At 29.1% G+C, this 19,047-nt stretch overlaps 1 protein-coding gene across 1 annotated transcript; it reads left to right on the forward strand.

Annotated features, from left to right (window-relative positions):
- The first annotated feature begins 5,469 nt into the window (after positions 1–5,469).
- Positions 5,470–12,378, forward strand: LOC101498306 (transcription activator GLK1-like). Its single transcript, XM_004505484.4, has 6 exons — positions 5,470–5,936; positions 7,605–7,745; positions 8,079–8,447; positions 9,755–9,811; positions 10,036–10,140; positions 11,998–12,378. The coding sequence occupies exons 1-6, from the start codon at positions 5,625–5,627 to the stop codon at positions 12,148–12,150; spliced, it is 1,137 nt and encodes a 378-aa protein (XP_004505541.1). The 5' UTR covers positions 5,470–5,624; the 3' UTR covers positions 12,151–12,378.
- Positions 12,379–19,047: the final 6,669 nt, after the last annotated feature.

Here is a 19,047-nt window from a genome sequence, read left to right on the forward strand (position 1 = left end):
AATTATAAAAATTAAGAATGAAACTATTACCCATAGAAATAACTTTTTTCTTCAAAGCATTGTCTTTAAATTCCCTTGTAAAATTTTGTGCAATATGTCGGACGCAGAACATATGCTTTGACGGAGGATCTTGCCACCCATTATCTTGTCAAGGTCATGTAACCAAAAAACCAAATGATTCCATATTACCATATTTACATGCGGCTGGCTTTGGTGAAGTTGTAAAACTCGGAAACTATAAGATAGATGTCGGTCTCATCACTGCTATGGTTGAGAGATGGAGACCTGAAACTCACACATTTCATCTTCCAATAGGTGAGTGCACAATAACTTTGGAAGATGTTTATTACATTTTAGGATTAAACGTTTCCGGTTTACCTGTTAGTGGTTCCAATTTTGTGCAAGTAAAACAAATCTGTCAAGATTACTTAGGAGTTATCCCACCCGATGGAGCAACAAAAGGTAATTCTATTAAATTAAAGTGGCTTAAGGATACATTTGACGATGTTGGTGAAAATGCATCTGAATTAGAAAAACAAGCATCATGTCGAGCATACATCCTACGTATGATCGGAGGGTTATTGATGCCTGACAAATCCAACAACCGTGTACATCTAAAGTATCTTTCACTATTAGGAGATTTAAACAAAGTATCCCAATATAGTTGGGGTTCAGCTGTTTTAGCTACACTTTATAGAGAATTATGCCTTGCAACGAAACCTGGTGTAATATCTATGGGAGGATGCGCATTATTGTTGCAAAACTGGGCATGGTATCGTTTGTCTTGTGTCGCTCCTGAATCTCCCAAACCATGGATATTTCCACTTGCACAGAGGTAACTATATTATTTTTATATTTTTTTTAAAAAACCAATTGCTTACCATATTAATAATTTTATTACATTTTTATTTTTATTATATTCGACAGGTTTAATTCTGGTGGTCTAAATTTTGCTAAAGTTCCTCATAACGACGTAGAAGGATATCGAAAAACAATTGATCACATGATGGTTGAGGAAGTAATATATTAAATCACATTTATTTGAATTTTTTTAAATATTTTATTATTTATACTTGTTATAATTACTTTAGCTTATTTTTTACATGTCAGTTTTATTGGAGACCTTATCTCGGGTTCCAACATGAAGTTTCAGAAGAAGATAGGGCCACTTGGAGTGCATGTACTTATCTACTCTGTTATCATATTGTTGAAAAACATCATACAGATAGGGTCACACTCCAGTTTGGTTTACATCAACAAATACCACAACCACCAGAGGACATGAAATCGTATCACGAGGTCGACATGAGGCGTGGGATTGATGATAATTGGACTTGGGTTTGGAGGGAAGAAATAAACCATTGGAATGAGCGCCATAATTACGTGTTGCAAGGTAACATCGTACAAGGTGTTTTATGTCATAGCACAGAATATATGATTTGGTTTAGACAACACACCAAATTGTTTATATCTGTAGAACAATATCTTCGTGATCCCCGTTTACAACCGCCGTCATATCCTCGTGTGCAATCGACCTCCCAATCAACCCCACAACACCAATACACAGCAGGACCGTCTTCATCATCACCTCATATACACGTCGCTACTGAAGTTCCATTTTATGATCCACCACCATCTCAGTATTACGTTCCGTCGGTGCCAGAAATACCAACACCCGGTTATCCGACAGAAGATGGGCTTCTCTATAATTTGTTTGGAACTCAGTGCACAACTCCTGAGTCGGCATATGCTGTATTTGATTCAATGTATAATCAACAATCCCAAAATGTAATGGAACCAGGTGGCAGTGGTTCTAATCCATCTACAGCTTACATTGAAGAAAATGATCAAAATGACGATGAACCGGAAGAACCGCAACTTGTTCAGAGAGCTAGACGAGTTCGGCGACATCGTACATGTGGGACTGGGGTCATTTAGGTGGACATCATTGATATAAATTTAATGTATTTTGTTTTTTCAAATTTGATTGATGTACTTTTTTATTATTAATTTAATGTATTTCATTTCGTTTTCAAGTTATCAATATCAATTTCTTTTCATTTAATTGTTATTATTATTTAATTTTTAATATCATTTTAAGTATAATAATTTTTAATTAAAAGTATAATAGTTATTTATTATAATAATAACAATAATTAAAATATAACATTTATTAATAATTAATTATTAACGTATTTTTAATTAATTATTAGTATTTTTATTTTTTAAATAATTAAATTAATAATTTAATGTATTTCATTTTATTTTCATGTTATCAATATAAATTTCTTTTCATTTAATTGTTATCATTATTTAATTTTTATTATCATTTAATTTATTTATTTAATCACTTTAATTATAATAATTTTTAATTATACCTATAATAATTATTTATTATAATAATAATAATAATGATAATAATAATAATAATAATGATAATAATAATAATAATAATTAAAATATAAATTTTATTTATAATTTATTACTATACTTTATTGTAATTTAATATTAGTATTTTATTTTTTAAATAATTAAATTAATAATTATAATTTATTACTATACTTTATTGTAATTTAATATTAGTATTTTATTTTTTAAATAATTAAATTAATAATTCTAATAATAAACTAACTTTAAAATATAACAAAAAAAAAAAAAAAAACAAACCCAGTGGGAGGTCGCTTCCCCAGGAAACGACCCCCTGTTAACATTGAAAAATTTCCTCTTCAAGAGGTCGCTTCCCTAGGGAACGACTTTCTGAAGGAACGAAAAAGTAGGGCATTTCAGGAATATTGTTTCAAAATATGGTAGATGGGGAATAAAAAAACAAAAAGAGGATATAACAATCAAAAACCCAAAAATCTCTCTCTCTCTCTCCCATCCTCCACTAAGATTATGTGGTTGCCTCAAAACAAATAAAACTCTAAATGTTCATCAAAATTTCAAGGACACTTAATACCATATATTGGGGGCACGTCAACTATCATATATTGTCCCAATTCATCTTTAAATAGAGAGGACCTTAGAACCTTGAAGACGAAGGACTTGAAAACCAAATACAACTTACTCATCATAAGTGTTTATCATTGTTTAATCTCTTCAAAATTGAACACACTCAAATCTCACACTATATCATCATTGGATCAATCTTCAGAATATATTATCATCAATATCACATCATCATAAGTGTTGAACACTTGTAAACATTCACATCTTACTTTTAGAAGTATAAAAATAGGTTTAAATGATCATAAAGTGTTATACATTTAAGAGTGACATAACAGAAAATGTGTAAGTCTTTCGAGGTTAAGAGAATGTAGTTGTAAAAATCCCTAGTGTCATAAATGTAAAGTGCATGAATTTAGAAGGTTTTCTCAAGTTTTATAGTTAAAATTATTCAAAAATGAGAAATTGAAGTATCCAAAGTTTGGTGAATCGAGATGAATTATTGTGTTTGAATATCCTTTTATGAACTATTTACTTTCAGCTTCTAACATAATATTGACAAGACACATAAACTAGCTTATAACTCATACCCTATAAGCTACATGTACAAGTTATGTTATTAAACTACTTGGAGTAATTTTTGAGCTTATTGATTATAACTTACCAGTTTTTGTTGTTGTCAATTTTACCTTTGTAATATTGTAACTAAATTACTTTTTTATCCTTTATAATTTATTGATGATATTTTTTAAAAGATTAAAATTCAAAATAATTTAAATAAATAACATATCTGTACATAATTTATATAATTTAAAATAATTTTAATAAATAATATTTTTAAGTAAATATTTTAAAATATTTTATTTGTTATAATTTAAAATAAATAAATAAATAATCTAAATATCATTAATATGTAATTTATTTATTATAATTTAAATTTTAAAATAATTAATATTTTAAAGTAAATAATTTAAAATAAATAAACTAAGTAAATAGATTAAAAAAATTATGAAATTAATAAATTTTAAAATTACAAATTTTAAAATATTTTAACCATTAATTAATATAAAATTTATTTTTAATTAAAAATGTTCTTTTATATTTTGAATTAATTAAACTGTTAATTTTATTAACCACTTTCATTATCAGTTATCAATTTGACTTATCAACTAATTTTTGTCAAATAAAATTCAACCTTAGAGTTCTGTATAACTTAATTAGGTGATTGTTTTTCACTAGCGTAACTACATTTAGACCACAAAATAACTATATAGCAAATATTATATATATATATATATATATATATATATATTTGTGTGTGTTAATTAGTGCGTAAAATATAATAGTCAATTTTTACACTAATTGATGTTTGATACACAAATATATTATTTAAATACATTAAAATTAAAATCGACATCATATTTTAGAAATTTTTATTTTAATATTCCTTTATTTATATCAAACTGTGACACTTTAAAAAAATAATTCTAAAATATCCTACTTTTAAATTCTAATTGTTGATTGAAAAGGAGTTTTTTTTTTTTTATAAAACTTAATAGAAGGTTGTATCCCCATGGTGTAACCATATACTTAGATCTATTTTTTTTTCTTTTTATTTTTTCAATTAGAAAATTATTTATTTATTTAATAAAATAAAAATAATTTTAGTATTTTTAAAAAACAAAATATTATTAATAAATTAAAATAGAATATATTAAATTGAAAAAAAGTGTGGTTGATTAGACTTAAAAAAATAACGTGTTATATTATTTTAACAATTCTCTCTTATTTTGTAGATAAATTTAAATTATTTTAACAATTGTCTCCTATTTTATAGATAAATGAGCACTTTAATTATATTTTGTTAACGACTTCTTCTTATTAAATAAATAAAAATTAATAAAAATAATAATAATAATAATAAAATTAATTATATTAATAAAATAAAATTAATTAAATTGAACAAACGAAATACATTAATTTAAAGGAAAAAATATTACAAATTAAAAAAAAAACATCAAATTTAAATTAATAATTTTCATCTAAATACATCGAAATAGTTATATTTTAACGGTGTTATAATTTTGTAATAGAAATTAAGTTAAATAACTATTTAAAATGAATCTATATTTATAGAGATATTAACTTAAAAAAATTACAATAACCAAAATAATATAAATATTAAAAACATATTTAACCCTTTAATGTATTATTTGTTAATATATGTGTGAAATGTTTAAGAAACGTAGACATTGATTGTTAAAAAAAATGACATCCACAAAGAAGAATAATGCAATGTACTAGAAAGAGAGCAAGACACAGTGCAAGTAGCATACACTCCAAAACCAAATAGATAGAAACAAAATATCATTTGACAGCAAACCAAAATTGTGGTTGACATCCAATGTCTCTTATTCACGTACTTACTACTCTGGCACCACTTCCAAAAAAAGGCAACATAAATTATATTATTGATGCAATGTTCTGTGTTGAAAAATCAAACCCTCCATTATATCAACATTCAACAGAGGCTCTCCCTATATTTCACAAAACTAACCTATCATTGCTCTCAAATAAAAAATTCTCTAAAGAATAGACAACGCCTTAAGTCACAGTAGTTGAAACTTGAAACAGTTTAATATACAACCACGTACTTGAGTGTGGATCTAGGATTATTGATGCTTGCGGCGTCACCATTGAGGAACACCAAAGATGAAAAGCAAGAAGAGATGGAGAGTTTTTCCGACGGAAATTTATTGGAAAGCATCAACTATGACGATTTCTTTGTTGGCATCGATGTCGACGGAGACGTGTTGCCAGATTTGGAGATGGATTCGGAGTTGTTCGCCGTTAGTTGCGGGGAGGAATCGGAGATGAAGGAAGAGATAGTGATAGTGAGTGGAAGAGATGAATCAGTTGTTCATAATGGAAAAGGAAGAAAATCATCCAATCATCAATCTAAGAACCATCAAGGGAAGAGAAAAGTAAAGGTGTGTTTATAACTTATTGTCTTCCTTTCCAATCAAAACCTTAATCATCGGACTATTTTTTTACCAATATACTTTACTTTTGAGATTAATGAAACTTCGCCATTTACGAATGTTGAAAAGACATCGTCCTTTAAAATGTTTGCTATTCACAACGTCACCGTTTCAAACGGCGAGACATCGTCCTTTCTTACATTTTTGTTTCAAATTAAATTAACGTAAAAAACAATAATAAAATAATGATTGTTGATAATATAATTCATTAAAAGTTGCTTAGACTTGTTAGTAATATTCAAATATTATTTTAATATAACTACTTAATCTATATATTATGTATTTTCTTAGCATTTTTACTTTAAAATTTATTTTCATTCTAATATAGGTACTATTTAAAAAATATTCTCTAACAAATAGTATCCACGTTACAACTAAAATGGATTAGAGACAAAGTTCCGAAAAAATACAAAATATTTGAATATTTGTTAAAATTTGAACAACATTTCTAGAGAAAAAAATTCAACTGGTATCAACATTATAACTAAATCGGAGTTAAAGAAAAAATGTCATGAAATTCACACTATATCAGTTAAAATATATTATAAAATATTAGTGCAAATAATATTATTGAAAACTCTAGTCAATTTTTGTAATTTTTTAATTACTTTTTTGTATTTTTTATTTATCAATTTTAATGAATTGCTAATTATTATTTTATTTATTTATTTATTTATTATTATTATTATTATTATTATTTTACATATTTTAATTTTAAAAATAAAAAAAATATGAATCATCCAATAGCCGTTTTATAGGACGACCTTGAAAAAAAAAAGTAAAAGAAAAATCAATAAGCAATATAAAGTCGCCATTTGAAAGAGTGCAATATCTTTCAATAGATTGTTTTGCAAATAGCAACCTTCCACTAAATTATATAAGTAAGGTAAATTGGTATTTAATTTTCAAAATAAGATATATTGTTTTTTTTTTTTTAAATATTATTTAAAAAAAAGAACCCCTAATTATGGCTCTTGTAACATAAACACTAATTATCATAAACTACCTCTCTGTGATAATATAAATAAATGGATAAAAGAAGTTGAACTATATACATTCACTTTATTTGTTCTATTTTTACTTCTATTATGATCTGCAGAGAGTGAATTATAAGTTGTATTTATGTGTTGTTGTTGAAAGCTTACGGAAAGAAGTTGAGAAAATTTATTAATTTTTTTATAAACTACATCAAGCAATTTTACTCTAGTAAATAAGTTCATGTTCAAATTATTAAACTTAACTTAAACTCTTCTTCTTGGTGTTTGTATATTTTTTGATAAATCTCTCTAAATTTAATAGTTCTCACTATTGTTGTTGTATGTTGAGAATCCAAATAATTCTTCTTGCCATAGGTGGTTTATACATATCCTAATTTGGTAATTAATTTCAGTGTAGCTTGAGTTCAATTCCTGTGTGCATAACTTAATGGCTAATCCTTAAGGTTGTGTCACTATCTTAATTAGCTCGACAAAGTTCCTCAGTGGTCACGGGTATTATAACTGTAGAGAGAGAAGAGGAGAGAATAATTAGAAGATTGGGATTGTTGAAAAGTAGTATTAATACTATTTATTTTATGATTAATTATTTCGTGAGTTTGTGTTTTGAAATTATATATAGGTGGATTGGACCCCAGAATTGCATAGGAGATTTGTACAAGCAGTGGAACAGCTAGGGGTAGATAAGGCCGTGCCTTCAAGAATTTTGGAGATTATGGGAATTCATTGTCTCACTCGTCATAACATTGCTAGCCACCTCCAGGTACATACATGTATTTGTATCAATTTCAATATTTTGAAATTCTAATTAATTAGAGAAAATTAAATTAACATTTCGCTAATTCACTATTAATAATTAATTCCTTTAAAAGTTTTGTTACTCTTTTTATGGAAACTTATTTGAATTTTCAACTTAACTATAATATATTTATTTATGTATTATTCCAATTTGATCAATAAATTTTAATTTAAATGTCTTTTATAAAAAGAATATTATAAAGTTTTGTTAGATTCTAGCTATGTTTGTCTTACTATTATTCGTATGCATATCATACACAATTAAAAAGTAACCAACATATATTATGAATGAATGCAGAAATATAGGTCCCACAGAAAACATTTACTAGCGCGTGAAGCAGAAGCTGCCAGCTGGAATCAAAGGAGACAATTGTATGGCGTAGGAGGAATGAGAGAAATGATGAGTCCATGGGCAGCACCACCCACCATGGGTTTTCCACCACCACCACCACCACCTCCTCCTCCTCCTCCTCCCATCAACCCCCAAATGCACCATTTTAGACCCTTACATGTTTGGGGACATCCTTCAATGGATCATTCCTTTATGCACATGTGGCCTAAACACCTACCACATTCGACACCTCCGCCTCCACACTCATGGCCACCTGTGGCAGCTCCTCCTCCACCACCTCAAGACCCTTCATTCTGGCATTCTCACTACCAACGGGTTAGCTCTTTAAACTTTCAAATACCAACCAAATCTTCCAATATTCTTTATAGCTATACTATAATAATAATAATCCACTCCATCCATTAAGAATTATAAACAAAATATTATTTCATCATATTTAATCTATGCAATTTTAATACAAAAATTATATTTAAGTTACTATTTTTGACTGATCAATTCTGTTATTGGAATATAAAGTTACATTAAATGAGAATAGTTTATATTCCTTCAAAAAGAATAAGAGTTAATTATTTGATAAGTGAGTTAATTCATTTTGTTTGTATTATATTTGTGAGTAATAATTAAGATTTCAAAATTTTTTTTTATTTGATATTATCATTAAATAAATACTGTAGGAGAGAGTTTATTAAAATTTGTCTATATTCATTAAAATAAGTAAGAGTTAATTATTTGTTTTTGATTTGACAAGTGAGATAATTAATTTTGTTTGTATTATATTTGTGAGTGCTTATAAATATTTCAAATTATTTGTTTTTGATTTGACAAGTCACTTATTTTGTCTATATTTACTAATTTGTATATATGATTGTTTGTGGAGAACTTTTTCATGTCTCTAATCAAATCGTAATGTCATTTTCTCAGGTTACTTTTAAAATTATGTGTACAAATATTTATTTGGTGTAATTTTATTGAATGCAATTCTATAAAAAAAAACTATACAATTAATATATAAAAATTAATCTCTCTAACATAGTATATATATATATATATATATATATATATATATATATATAATTAAAAGAGTTATATTTTAACTAATAGCTATAATATTAATTAAACTATTTTTTTAAATAATTTTTTGATGTCATATAATTGAATGATGCCGTGTTATAAAGATTGAGAGTGATTTCTGCATTCTATAACTAATTTTGGATCTCTTAGAAACTATTTTATATTTATTTATTGTAATAAAAATTGCTTTTTATTCAAAATAATAAATTATGAAATATATTATTTTATGAAAAATAAATTTTGATTTCAAATACTTTTTAAATTATTTTTAATTTCATATTTTTTCAAAATGATTACTTTTAGAAATAAGTTGTAATATAGGTAGATGCAAAAAATTCATATCCTTCACCAATCATTAAATTATTAAAAATATGATTTAACTTTATAATAACTACATAAAAGTGATATAGAATAATAAATAATTAATAGTATAAAATTTTTACATTGAACGAATATCGGAAATTGAACTCCTAAAAATTAGATTCTGATTATAATTTAAGTTCCTTTATCTGTCTACTTATATTAATATGTGATGTCTTCGTTGTAAACAGAGTCCAAACGCAATAGTCCCAGGAACACATTGTTTCCCACAACCTCTGACAACAGCGGTAACTATTCATCACCCACCTTACTATTTTGGAGCCATGCACATTGTCGTGTACTCTGAATTTTGGATCCTTTTACAGACAACATTGACGTATTATATATATACACACAATATAAACATTGTCATATTTACCAACAGTACATGTATAATTATATATGCAATTATGCATGTTGATGTTGTCATATTTAATGAGAAACACATAAAGGAAATACTAATAACATGCAGAGATCGTTTGATGCTGTCCCCGGCATTCCACGGCATGGTATGTACAAAGCAGATCACGGCATTTCCGCCAGGCCTGCTCCTGGACCCCTCTTCGACATCCACCCGGTTAATTTCTCCTCACCATTTATCTCTTTTCTTTTTCATTAAACCCACATATATATATATATATATAAAAGTGAAGTGTAATTTTTTTTTTTTACCATAAAGTATTTTTCATTCCACCCATACATGTGTGTCAATTTTTGTTAGAGTGTGTTTGGATCGAGTAATTGCAAATTTTAGAAAATTTTAAATTTCACGCAATTTAAATGTTTAAATTGAATTCAGCTCATTTCTAAATTTTGTTTTTTGGATAAAAGAATTATTTTTTAAAAATTGAACTATTTTTTATAATTTTTCAAAAGTTTTAGGGCAAAAGTAAAAAGTATATTTGGCCCAAAACTGAATTTTTTTTTAAAAGTTGATGGACTATTTTGCAAAATTTTAGATAACAATTTGCAAAATATGAAAATTTTAGGGACCAATTTATAAAAAAAATTAAAAAATATATAGAAACTAATATGCAAATTTTGAATATATAATATCAAAATTATAAACTTGCAAAAGTTATACGGACTATTTCATGATTTATATGCATATAAACGAAAGAAAGAATTTAAAATTCTTAGATTTTATGTGATATTTGAAATTATCTAAATTTAAGTTTGACAAATACATCTCTTAAATTCCTTTATTTTGAATTTTTTTTAATCTTACCATCCAAACAAAGTAATTTGTTTAAATGATTTGAATTCCTCTAAAAATTACATTTTCTAAAAAAATTCCCTCTTCCAAACACTATTAGTTTTCTCACTTATTATAACCTCCTTTTGTCATTTTTTCTTCTTAATATATTAAGAAAAATAGATAATATATTTAATGTATCTATCTAGTTTACAATACTTCTAAAATATTTTATTTTGTATATAAATATGTTAACCATTGACTTTTTGCCTCTCAAAATATTTAATAGTATAAATTAGAAACATATTTTTAAAAATTAAATGCATGTACCTAATAATTTTAAACGATGCTTAAGAACAAGTTTTTTAAAAGGGATTTATTTATATTTAATGAGAGATCCAGCTTTGTAAAAAAAGAAGAGAGCCAATACTTGTGTACATTATACTCAAGTATTTCATATGGTGACTGTTATAAACGAAAAGTAGGTCTTAATTTTTTGTCATTATTATAAACCAAAATTAATTATTTTTAAATTATTTAATGTTATTATTTTCTATACACCATTTATTTAATTTAAAATATTTAATATAGATAATTAAATATTTGACATTAAAAATAATTTAATAAATTTATTTTATATTTTATATAAAATCTAAAAAATTAATTGCATTTAATTATATTTTTTATATCAGTAAATTTTTTTTATTTTATAATAACGATGGGACGGAGTACTAGTATATTATATATCATCAATTAATGTAGTTAGAAAAGTCTAATTGCAACTTTTTTAAAATGAATCATTATGAGACAGCGCACATGCCTCATGTGTTTTTTCTTTTTCAAAAGGACACATGTAGTACACAAGCATGTTATGGGATCATTTCGGATGTCTCCGTGCATTAATAGAAACTTCAGTTGCTTCCCATGGTCGTATATTGCTTCATATGTTTAATACATCTTCCATAATTTATTTATCCCTTTCTAACAAAACCAACTAAATTATTAATTAATCCAATCATGAAATGAATGTGTAGAAGGCTAAATATATTTGGACCTCTACAGCTGATTTGTAACGCAGTAGTAGTAAAACATAGTAGATTTAGAGATAAAATATTTTCATATATACCAAATTTTATGGTCTTTATAACCGATGTATCATGAGCTTAAATAATTAACGACTCTAGGGTAATTACATGATTAATTGTTTTTATATAATAATTTATTTTTTTTACTTTACAGTCAAAGGAGAGCATAGACGAAGCTATTGGAGATGTTTTATCAAAACCATGGTTGCCGCTACCACTTGGACTTAAAGCTCCAGTGCTTGATAGCGTAATTGGTGAACTACATAGACAAGGAATTTCAAACATTCCACCCTCTTCATGTGCTTGAAAGAAGCAATCCTTTACGGGAGATCTAGGTTCCATTAAACCCTAATTCGACGACTTCTCATGCATTAGATGTTGCGTTGCATATTTTTGCATCTAATCTTGAATGTGACTGATTCATATTGTAATTTAGCTTTTAACAGCAACCAAAAGCAGAATGAAAAAAAAAAAAAAAAAGATAAATCGACATTTTCTATTGACATATAATGCATGATCATTGGCCATTTGTATATGTATGTTTAGTAGTATATATAGGAGACTAGTTAGTAAGGTCACTACGCGAAAAAACGCATTTTACAGCGTTTTTTTTAAGCCATTTACAGCGCTTTTTCAAAAAAATAAGCGTTGTGGAATCGAGCGCTGTAAATGATACAACAACGCTTTTAAAAAAGCGCTATAAAACATGTAAATACAACGCGCGCTTGTTATGCACATTTTACAGCGCTTCTTCACAAAAAAACGTTGTAATATGCACCCCATTATATGAGTTATGGGTCTGCTTTTAGAGCGCTTTTTAACACAAGCGCTATAAAATGCACACCCATAATTTCATATTATGGTCTGCATTTTACAGCGCTTTCTCAAAAAGCGCTGTAATATGCCCACCCATAATTTCATATATGGGTGTGCATTTTACAACACTTTCTCAAAAAAGCGCTGTAAAATGCTCACCCATAATTTCATATTATGGGTCTGCATTTTACAGCGCTTTTGTTGTACATTTTACAGCGCTTTCTCACTAAAGCGCTGTAAAATGTGCACCATTAAAGCGCTTTAGAACAACATTTTACGTTTTTGTACGAGAAGGTCGTGTGCACGAGGAAACTGTCAAATAAATACTCATTCTTGTCTCCGCATAAGATGTCGATGTTCAAACTCGATCCAGACAATGTAAAACACTACATTGTAGATATGTTTTTAAGAAATAAAGAAAGTGATAAATTGTTCTTGGCACCATATAATTCAGGGTACGTAATTTTATCTTTTTTAATTGATGAGAATTTAATTTATTAGTTGTCTATAAACAAAATTGCTTAACCAATTTTTTGTTGTTGTAGGGCACATTGGGTGCTATTTGCAATCAATGCGGTCTCTGAAGTGATATACTATTTGGATCCCGTGCACGGCGATTACACCAATCACCCCGGAATAAAGAATATGCTCGACACGTAAGTAATATTCATTTATTTCTTACATATATATATTTATATATATATATATATAAATATATATATGTAAGAAATAAATGAATATTACTTACGTGTCGAGCATATTCTTTATTCCGGGGTGATTGGTGTAATCGCCGTGCACGGGATCCAAATAGTATATCACTTCAGAGACCGCATTGATTGCAAATAGCACCCAATGTGCCCTACAACAACAAAAAATTGGTTAAGCAATTTTGTTTATAGACAACTAATAAATTAAATTCTCATCAATTAAAAAAGATAAAATTACGTACCCTGAATTATATGGTGCCAAGAACAATTTATCACTTTCTTTATTTCTTAAAAACATATCTACAATGTAGTGTTTTACATTGTCTGGATCGAGTTTGAACATCGACATCTTATGCGGAGACAAGAATGAGTATTTATTTGACAGTTTCCTCGTGCACACGACCTTCTCGTACAAAAACCTTCAATGAAAATTTTAAACTAGATTAATTACCAATACATTTAATTAATTACAAATAAATGCAATTAAAAGTATTTTTTACCTTATGTACAAGCTGATTACAGTAACACTCAGCTCCTTATGTTCGAGAAGATCGTACATTTGCTCCTTTTCGAGGTATTCAATATACTCATCTCCAAAGATGTCTTGATTCATTTGTACAATGGGCGAATCGTTGCTGCTGCCCATGTTCCTTTTTATTTGGATGTCAAGACACGCCCCGTATTTACCAAGGCGTGGCTGACTTTTATTAGGAGCAGCAGCAGCAGCGACCGATTTTCCCCGATCCAGATTTTTTGTTGCTGCAAGTTTTGCAGCTTTATTACCCTCCAGCCTTTGTAGTTTGGCAGCCCTATTAACCTCCAATTTTTGAGGTCTGCTGCCTTTTTTTGGCTGTAGGGGTGGTTTATTTATTTGGACCTACAAAAATGAGGTAAAATGTTAGTTTATTGAATCTGAAAAAATAAAAAACCTTAGGCAATAAATGTGACAAACCTTTTCGGGAGATGTAACTGATTTGTCCTTGGGAATCTTTTTTTCGAGGGCAACAAGGTGTGTGGGCCATGCCACGTAACTGCCAATAGCGTCGCTTAAGAACTTCATATCTCCATCGTTGTCCGGTATGGGCAACGGTGCAGTTGGTTCGAAAGCAACCGTAGGCGATACTTTGACATGGCCCGCGGGGATCGGAATATTGTGCAATACTTCTCCCGAAGTATTGTGCAATATTCCTTTTCCCACCTTCCGTTGAGTCGGCGAGGACAAGTATAGGACACATGTAGTGACACCCTACATCAATAGTTAAAACATAAGTACAGTTAATATATAAGTTTGTTTAATACATAAGTAATTACATAAGCAAGTAAGTAGTAAGTAATTAATTACCTCGGGAATACTCTTCAAACCGACGTTGCAACTCCCGGTTTCACTCTCCATTTGTATTTCAGGTTGGAGCTGAACCGGAAGTTGCTTGTCTTTATTCGTATTCACCAAGAGTGCCACTTGCTCCGATAAGATTCTGAGCTTCTCTAATACTTCCTCGTTGGAAGGTTTTTGGCGCTTCTCTTGAGGAAAAAAGCTTTTGGGAGTTACGCCAAATCCTTTCCCCCTCACTCGACCGGAATACTCAGGGACATTAAACACTTTCCCAAGAATGTCCCTGCACGTATCCTTGTTGCCCTCTTGAGTTTCAGAACTTTGTTCAATAGTTTCCTAAAATACATGTAACATTAAAAAGATAAGTTCAATAGCATTTTTAAAATACAATATTAAAAAATATTAAAGTGATAATATACTTACACAAAGTTCTACAACTTTCTTGACATTTTCATTATCAACCACTCCTTCTTTGTTAACACGCGCTTCCTTCCATAAGATATGACGACCCAAGGGTTGATCGGCTTGGGTGTCTTTTCTCTATTCGTTAAAATCATAAACAAAATAATACAAATTAGTTACACACTATAGTTTATAATACAAATTACAAGTGATGTTTAATTACTTACAATTTTTTGTTCAAGGCGTGCATATCCCATACGTGATTTCTTGTATGGGTGTTTTGGGTTGCTTGCCCGTTCGCGATTTGCCTTACTAATATTCTATATAAAAAAAAAATAGCAATTGTGTAAAAATTTAAAATACGCTACGAATATGAATAATAAAACACAAATGCTAATAAATTAATCACTTACGACAAACGCCGGGTCAGAACGTTTGGAAACAAATGCACTCCATTCATCCTTTGATATATAATGTTGATATATCTTTGGAGGTTCAGCATTTGTGTTTCCTTCTCTATCTTTTAGATAGAAATTTGAGAGATGGGATCTAAATCCACGATGGATTTTCCCAGCAACTCTCAAAACATATGACTTTCGTTCCTCATCAAGAACAAAAGTGGTCTGCAATGAAAACAATTATAAGTAATGTATTTTACAGAAAAAAAATTATAAATGACAAAAGAGTAGATCAAAATATTTACTTGAATGTCATTCCAGATGATATCTTTGGCATCCTTCAACGCCTTATCTCTCCAGTTGTCTATTGTTATTGGGACATTTTGACGAACAACAGCCCCAATGTAGCTTACAAACATGGAGCTGTTGGGGTCAACTGGCTGACCACTCTCGTTCCAGCCAACCTAATAAACTCATATAGTAAGTACATGCCCTAAACCCTAAAAAAAGATAAAAAAACACACAGCAAACAGAGTATATATAGTATACCTCAAATTTAATGCCACTGCTCCGTGCTTTAATCACCCTTTGCATGATAGTTGCACCACGTTTGACTTCTTTTTCGTAAGTCTTAGAGGTGCCAACTTCTTCATTTTGAACTTCTAAATCTTTGTTTGTATCCATTTAACTACAACAAGTTCAACATGCACTTTAGTATAACATCAACAAGCTCAACATGGATCATGCATTATTATAAACAAACTCAACATGTATCAGTATATCTTAAAAAAGCTCAACATGCATTCTAATGATTACAAAAATTTAATAACATCAATACCTGAATAATGATGGTTCGAAGAAAGACGAAATGCAAAGAAAAGAGGGTTTGCAGAAAGTTCACAGAAATATGGTTCACAGAAATACGGTTTGAAGAAATACGTAATGAGGGTTACGTATTTCAATGAAAATATATTGTGTGAAATGGGAGAGATGATCTTGGATGGAAATAAGGTTCGAAATGAAGGAGATGATCGTGGAAATAAGGTTCGTAAAGGACGGGATGATAGGGTTTGCAAAAGAAGAGAAGAAATGAAGGTTGAGATGAAGGTTACGTAATGAAGAGGAAACTGAAGAGGTAACTGTTATATATACGTAACACTTTTACAGCGCTTTTTATAAGCCTTTTACAGCGCTTATTTTGTAAAGCGCTCTAAAAGGCTTCTTTAGTTAAATTTTTAAAAGGCTCTTTTACAGCGCTTTTTTCAAATAAGCGCTGTAAAAGACCTCCGTGTGTTATTATGTTATTTGAATGCCTTTTACAGCGCTTTTTTCAAATAAGCGCTGTAAAAGACCTCCGTGTGTTATTATGTTATTTGAATGCCTTTTACAGCGCTTTTTTCAAATAAGCGCTGTAAAAGACCTCCGTGTGTTATTATGTTATATGAATGCCTTTTACAGCGCTTTCACACATAAGCGCTCTAAAAGGCTTCTTTAGTTAAATTTTTAAAAGGCTCTTTTACAGCGCTTTTTTCAAATAAGCGCTGTAAAAGACCTCCGTGTGTTATTATGTTATATGAATGCCTTTTACAGCGCTTTCACACATAAGCGCTCTAAAAGGCTTCTTTAGTTAAATTTTTAAAAGGCTCTTTTACAGCGCTTTTTTCAAATAAGCGCTGTAAAAGACCTCCGTGTGTTATTATGTTATTTGAATGCCTTTTACAGCGCTTTTACACATAAGCGCTCTAAAATGTCTCTTTATGTTAATTTTAAGAGGCTCTTTTACAGCGCTTTTCCCAAATAAGCGCTGTAAAAGACCTCCGTGTGTTATTATGTTATATGAATGTTTTTTAAAGCCTTTTACAGCGCTTTTCCACATAAGCGCTCTAAAATGTCTCTTTATGTTAATTTTAAAAGGCTCTTTTACAGCGCTTTTTCCAAATAAGCGCTGTAAAAGGCCTTATTGTTTTTGTGTTTTGTTATGTTATGTTATTTTTTAAACAAGCTCAACATGCATGCAAAACCCACATAGTAGTAACTGGTCACCACAAAAATCCCTTCCTCTTCACCAAACTCTTCTCCTTTTATGCATCTTCTTCACAAACATCAAAGCTTACTCTTTCACAATTCAATCTCCACCTCAACACCCTTTTTATCTCTTTACATTCTCTTTCCTTCTTAAATCGAAACTTAATTGGTATTCAGGATCATTGCCATGTTGCGAAAAATGGGTTTGTGTCTGGTGTTTTTGGGGATTCCCATGATGCGTACAAGGTGTTTGAAGAAATGGGTTTGTGTCTGATGTTTTTTGGATTCCCATGATGCGTACAAGGTGTTTGAAGAAATGGGTTTGTGTCTGATGTTTTTTGGATTCCCATGATGCGTACAAGGTGTTTGAAGAAATTAGGTGTCTGATGAATATTATTTTTAAAGCTTTTTTACAGCGCTTTGTCAAATAAGCGCTGTAAAATGTCTTTTTTACTCACTTTCAAAAGAGTCGTTTACAGCGCTTTGTGTGAAAAGCGCTGTAAAAGGTATAAAACACTCATTATTTTATTTTTAAAAGGATCTTTTACAGCGCTTTTTAAGATAAGCGCTGTAAAATGTCTCTTTATTTTATTTTTGTGTTTGGTTTATTTGGGTTGGGATGACATTAAAAACATTTTTATCATTGTTTATTGGATTAAAAATATTGTTATCATTGTCTTTATCACAATACTTTAGGAGATGATGAATTATTAGAAATGAGTATTCTGAAGAATCTATATATATATATGCACTGAGCAAAAGAGAATCTCTCTATTCAGTTCAGTTCAGTTCATGTAAATTACTAATTTATATTCAGTTCAGTTCATGTAAATCAAGCTAAATATAAAACACTCATTGTTACATGAACTTGGTATAAAACACTCAAATCAAGCTAAATATAAGCAGAAAATAAATTAATCAGAAAATAAATTAATCAGAACTTAGTATAAAACACTCAATTCAGATTACATGCATATTTACAATAACACAGTTCAGATTACATGCATAGCTTATATAAAACAATTAAACATATATATACATTAAGATGCCCTTCTTCTTTTCCTGGTGACATTCACATTTGTTTGTCCATTTACAATACGAAACGATGGATTAATCCAAATTCCCTCATCATGATCATCTCTAAGATATAAACCATCATCAGTTGAATCAATTTCATGTGGTTGTTGTGATGTTGCAAATAAAAGATCATTACCAACATCTTCATCATTATTGTTATCATCACTTATTTTATTGGTCGATAGGACAACAGACCATTTATCATTAGAAGGATCAGTGACATAAAACACTTGTTGAGCTTGCGACGCTAAAATAAAAGGCTCGTCTTTGTATCCCACCCTATTAAAATCGACAAGCAAGAATCCTGACTCATCAATCCGAACGCCATTATTATTATCGACCCACTTGCAACCAAATATGGGAACACGAAACATTGTGTAGTCTAACTCCCATATGCGCTCGATAACCCCAAAATATGATAGATTTGCATATATTGGGTTTTTGTC

This window comes from Cicer arietinum, chromosome 6 (assembly GCF_000331145.2).
Source record: "Cicer arietinum cultivar CDC Frontier isolate Library 1 chromosome 6, Cicar.CDCFrontier_v2.0, whole genome shotgun sequence".
In the NCBI taxonomy this organism is placed as follows: domain Eukaryota; kingdom Viridiplantae; phylum Streptophyta; class Magnoliopsida; order Fabales; family Fabaceae; genus Cicer; species Cicer arietinum.

Coding starts and splice junctions, on each gene's coding strand:
- LOC101498306 (XM_004505484.4), top strand. CDS start 5,625: ATGCTTGCGGCGTCACCATTGAGGAACACCAAAGATGAAAAGCAAGAA. Junction 5,937..7,604: donor AAGGGAAGAGAAAAGTAAAG/GTGTGTTTATAA, acceptor AATTATATATAG/GTGGATTGGACCCCAGAATT. Junction 8,448..9,754: donor GGCATTCTCACTACCAACGG/GTTAGCTCTTTA, acceptor CGTTGTAAACAG/AGTCCAAACGCAATAGTCCC.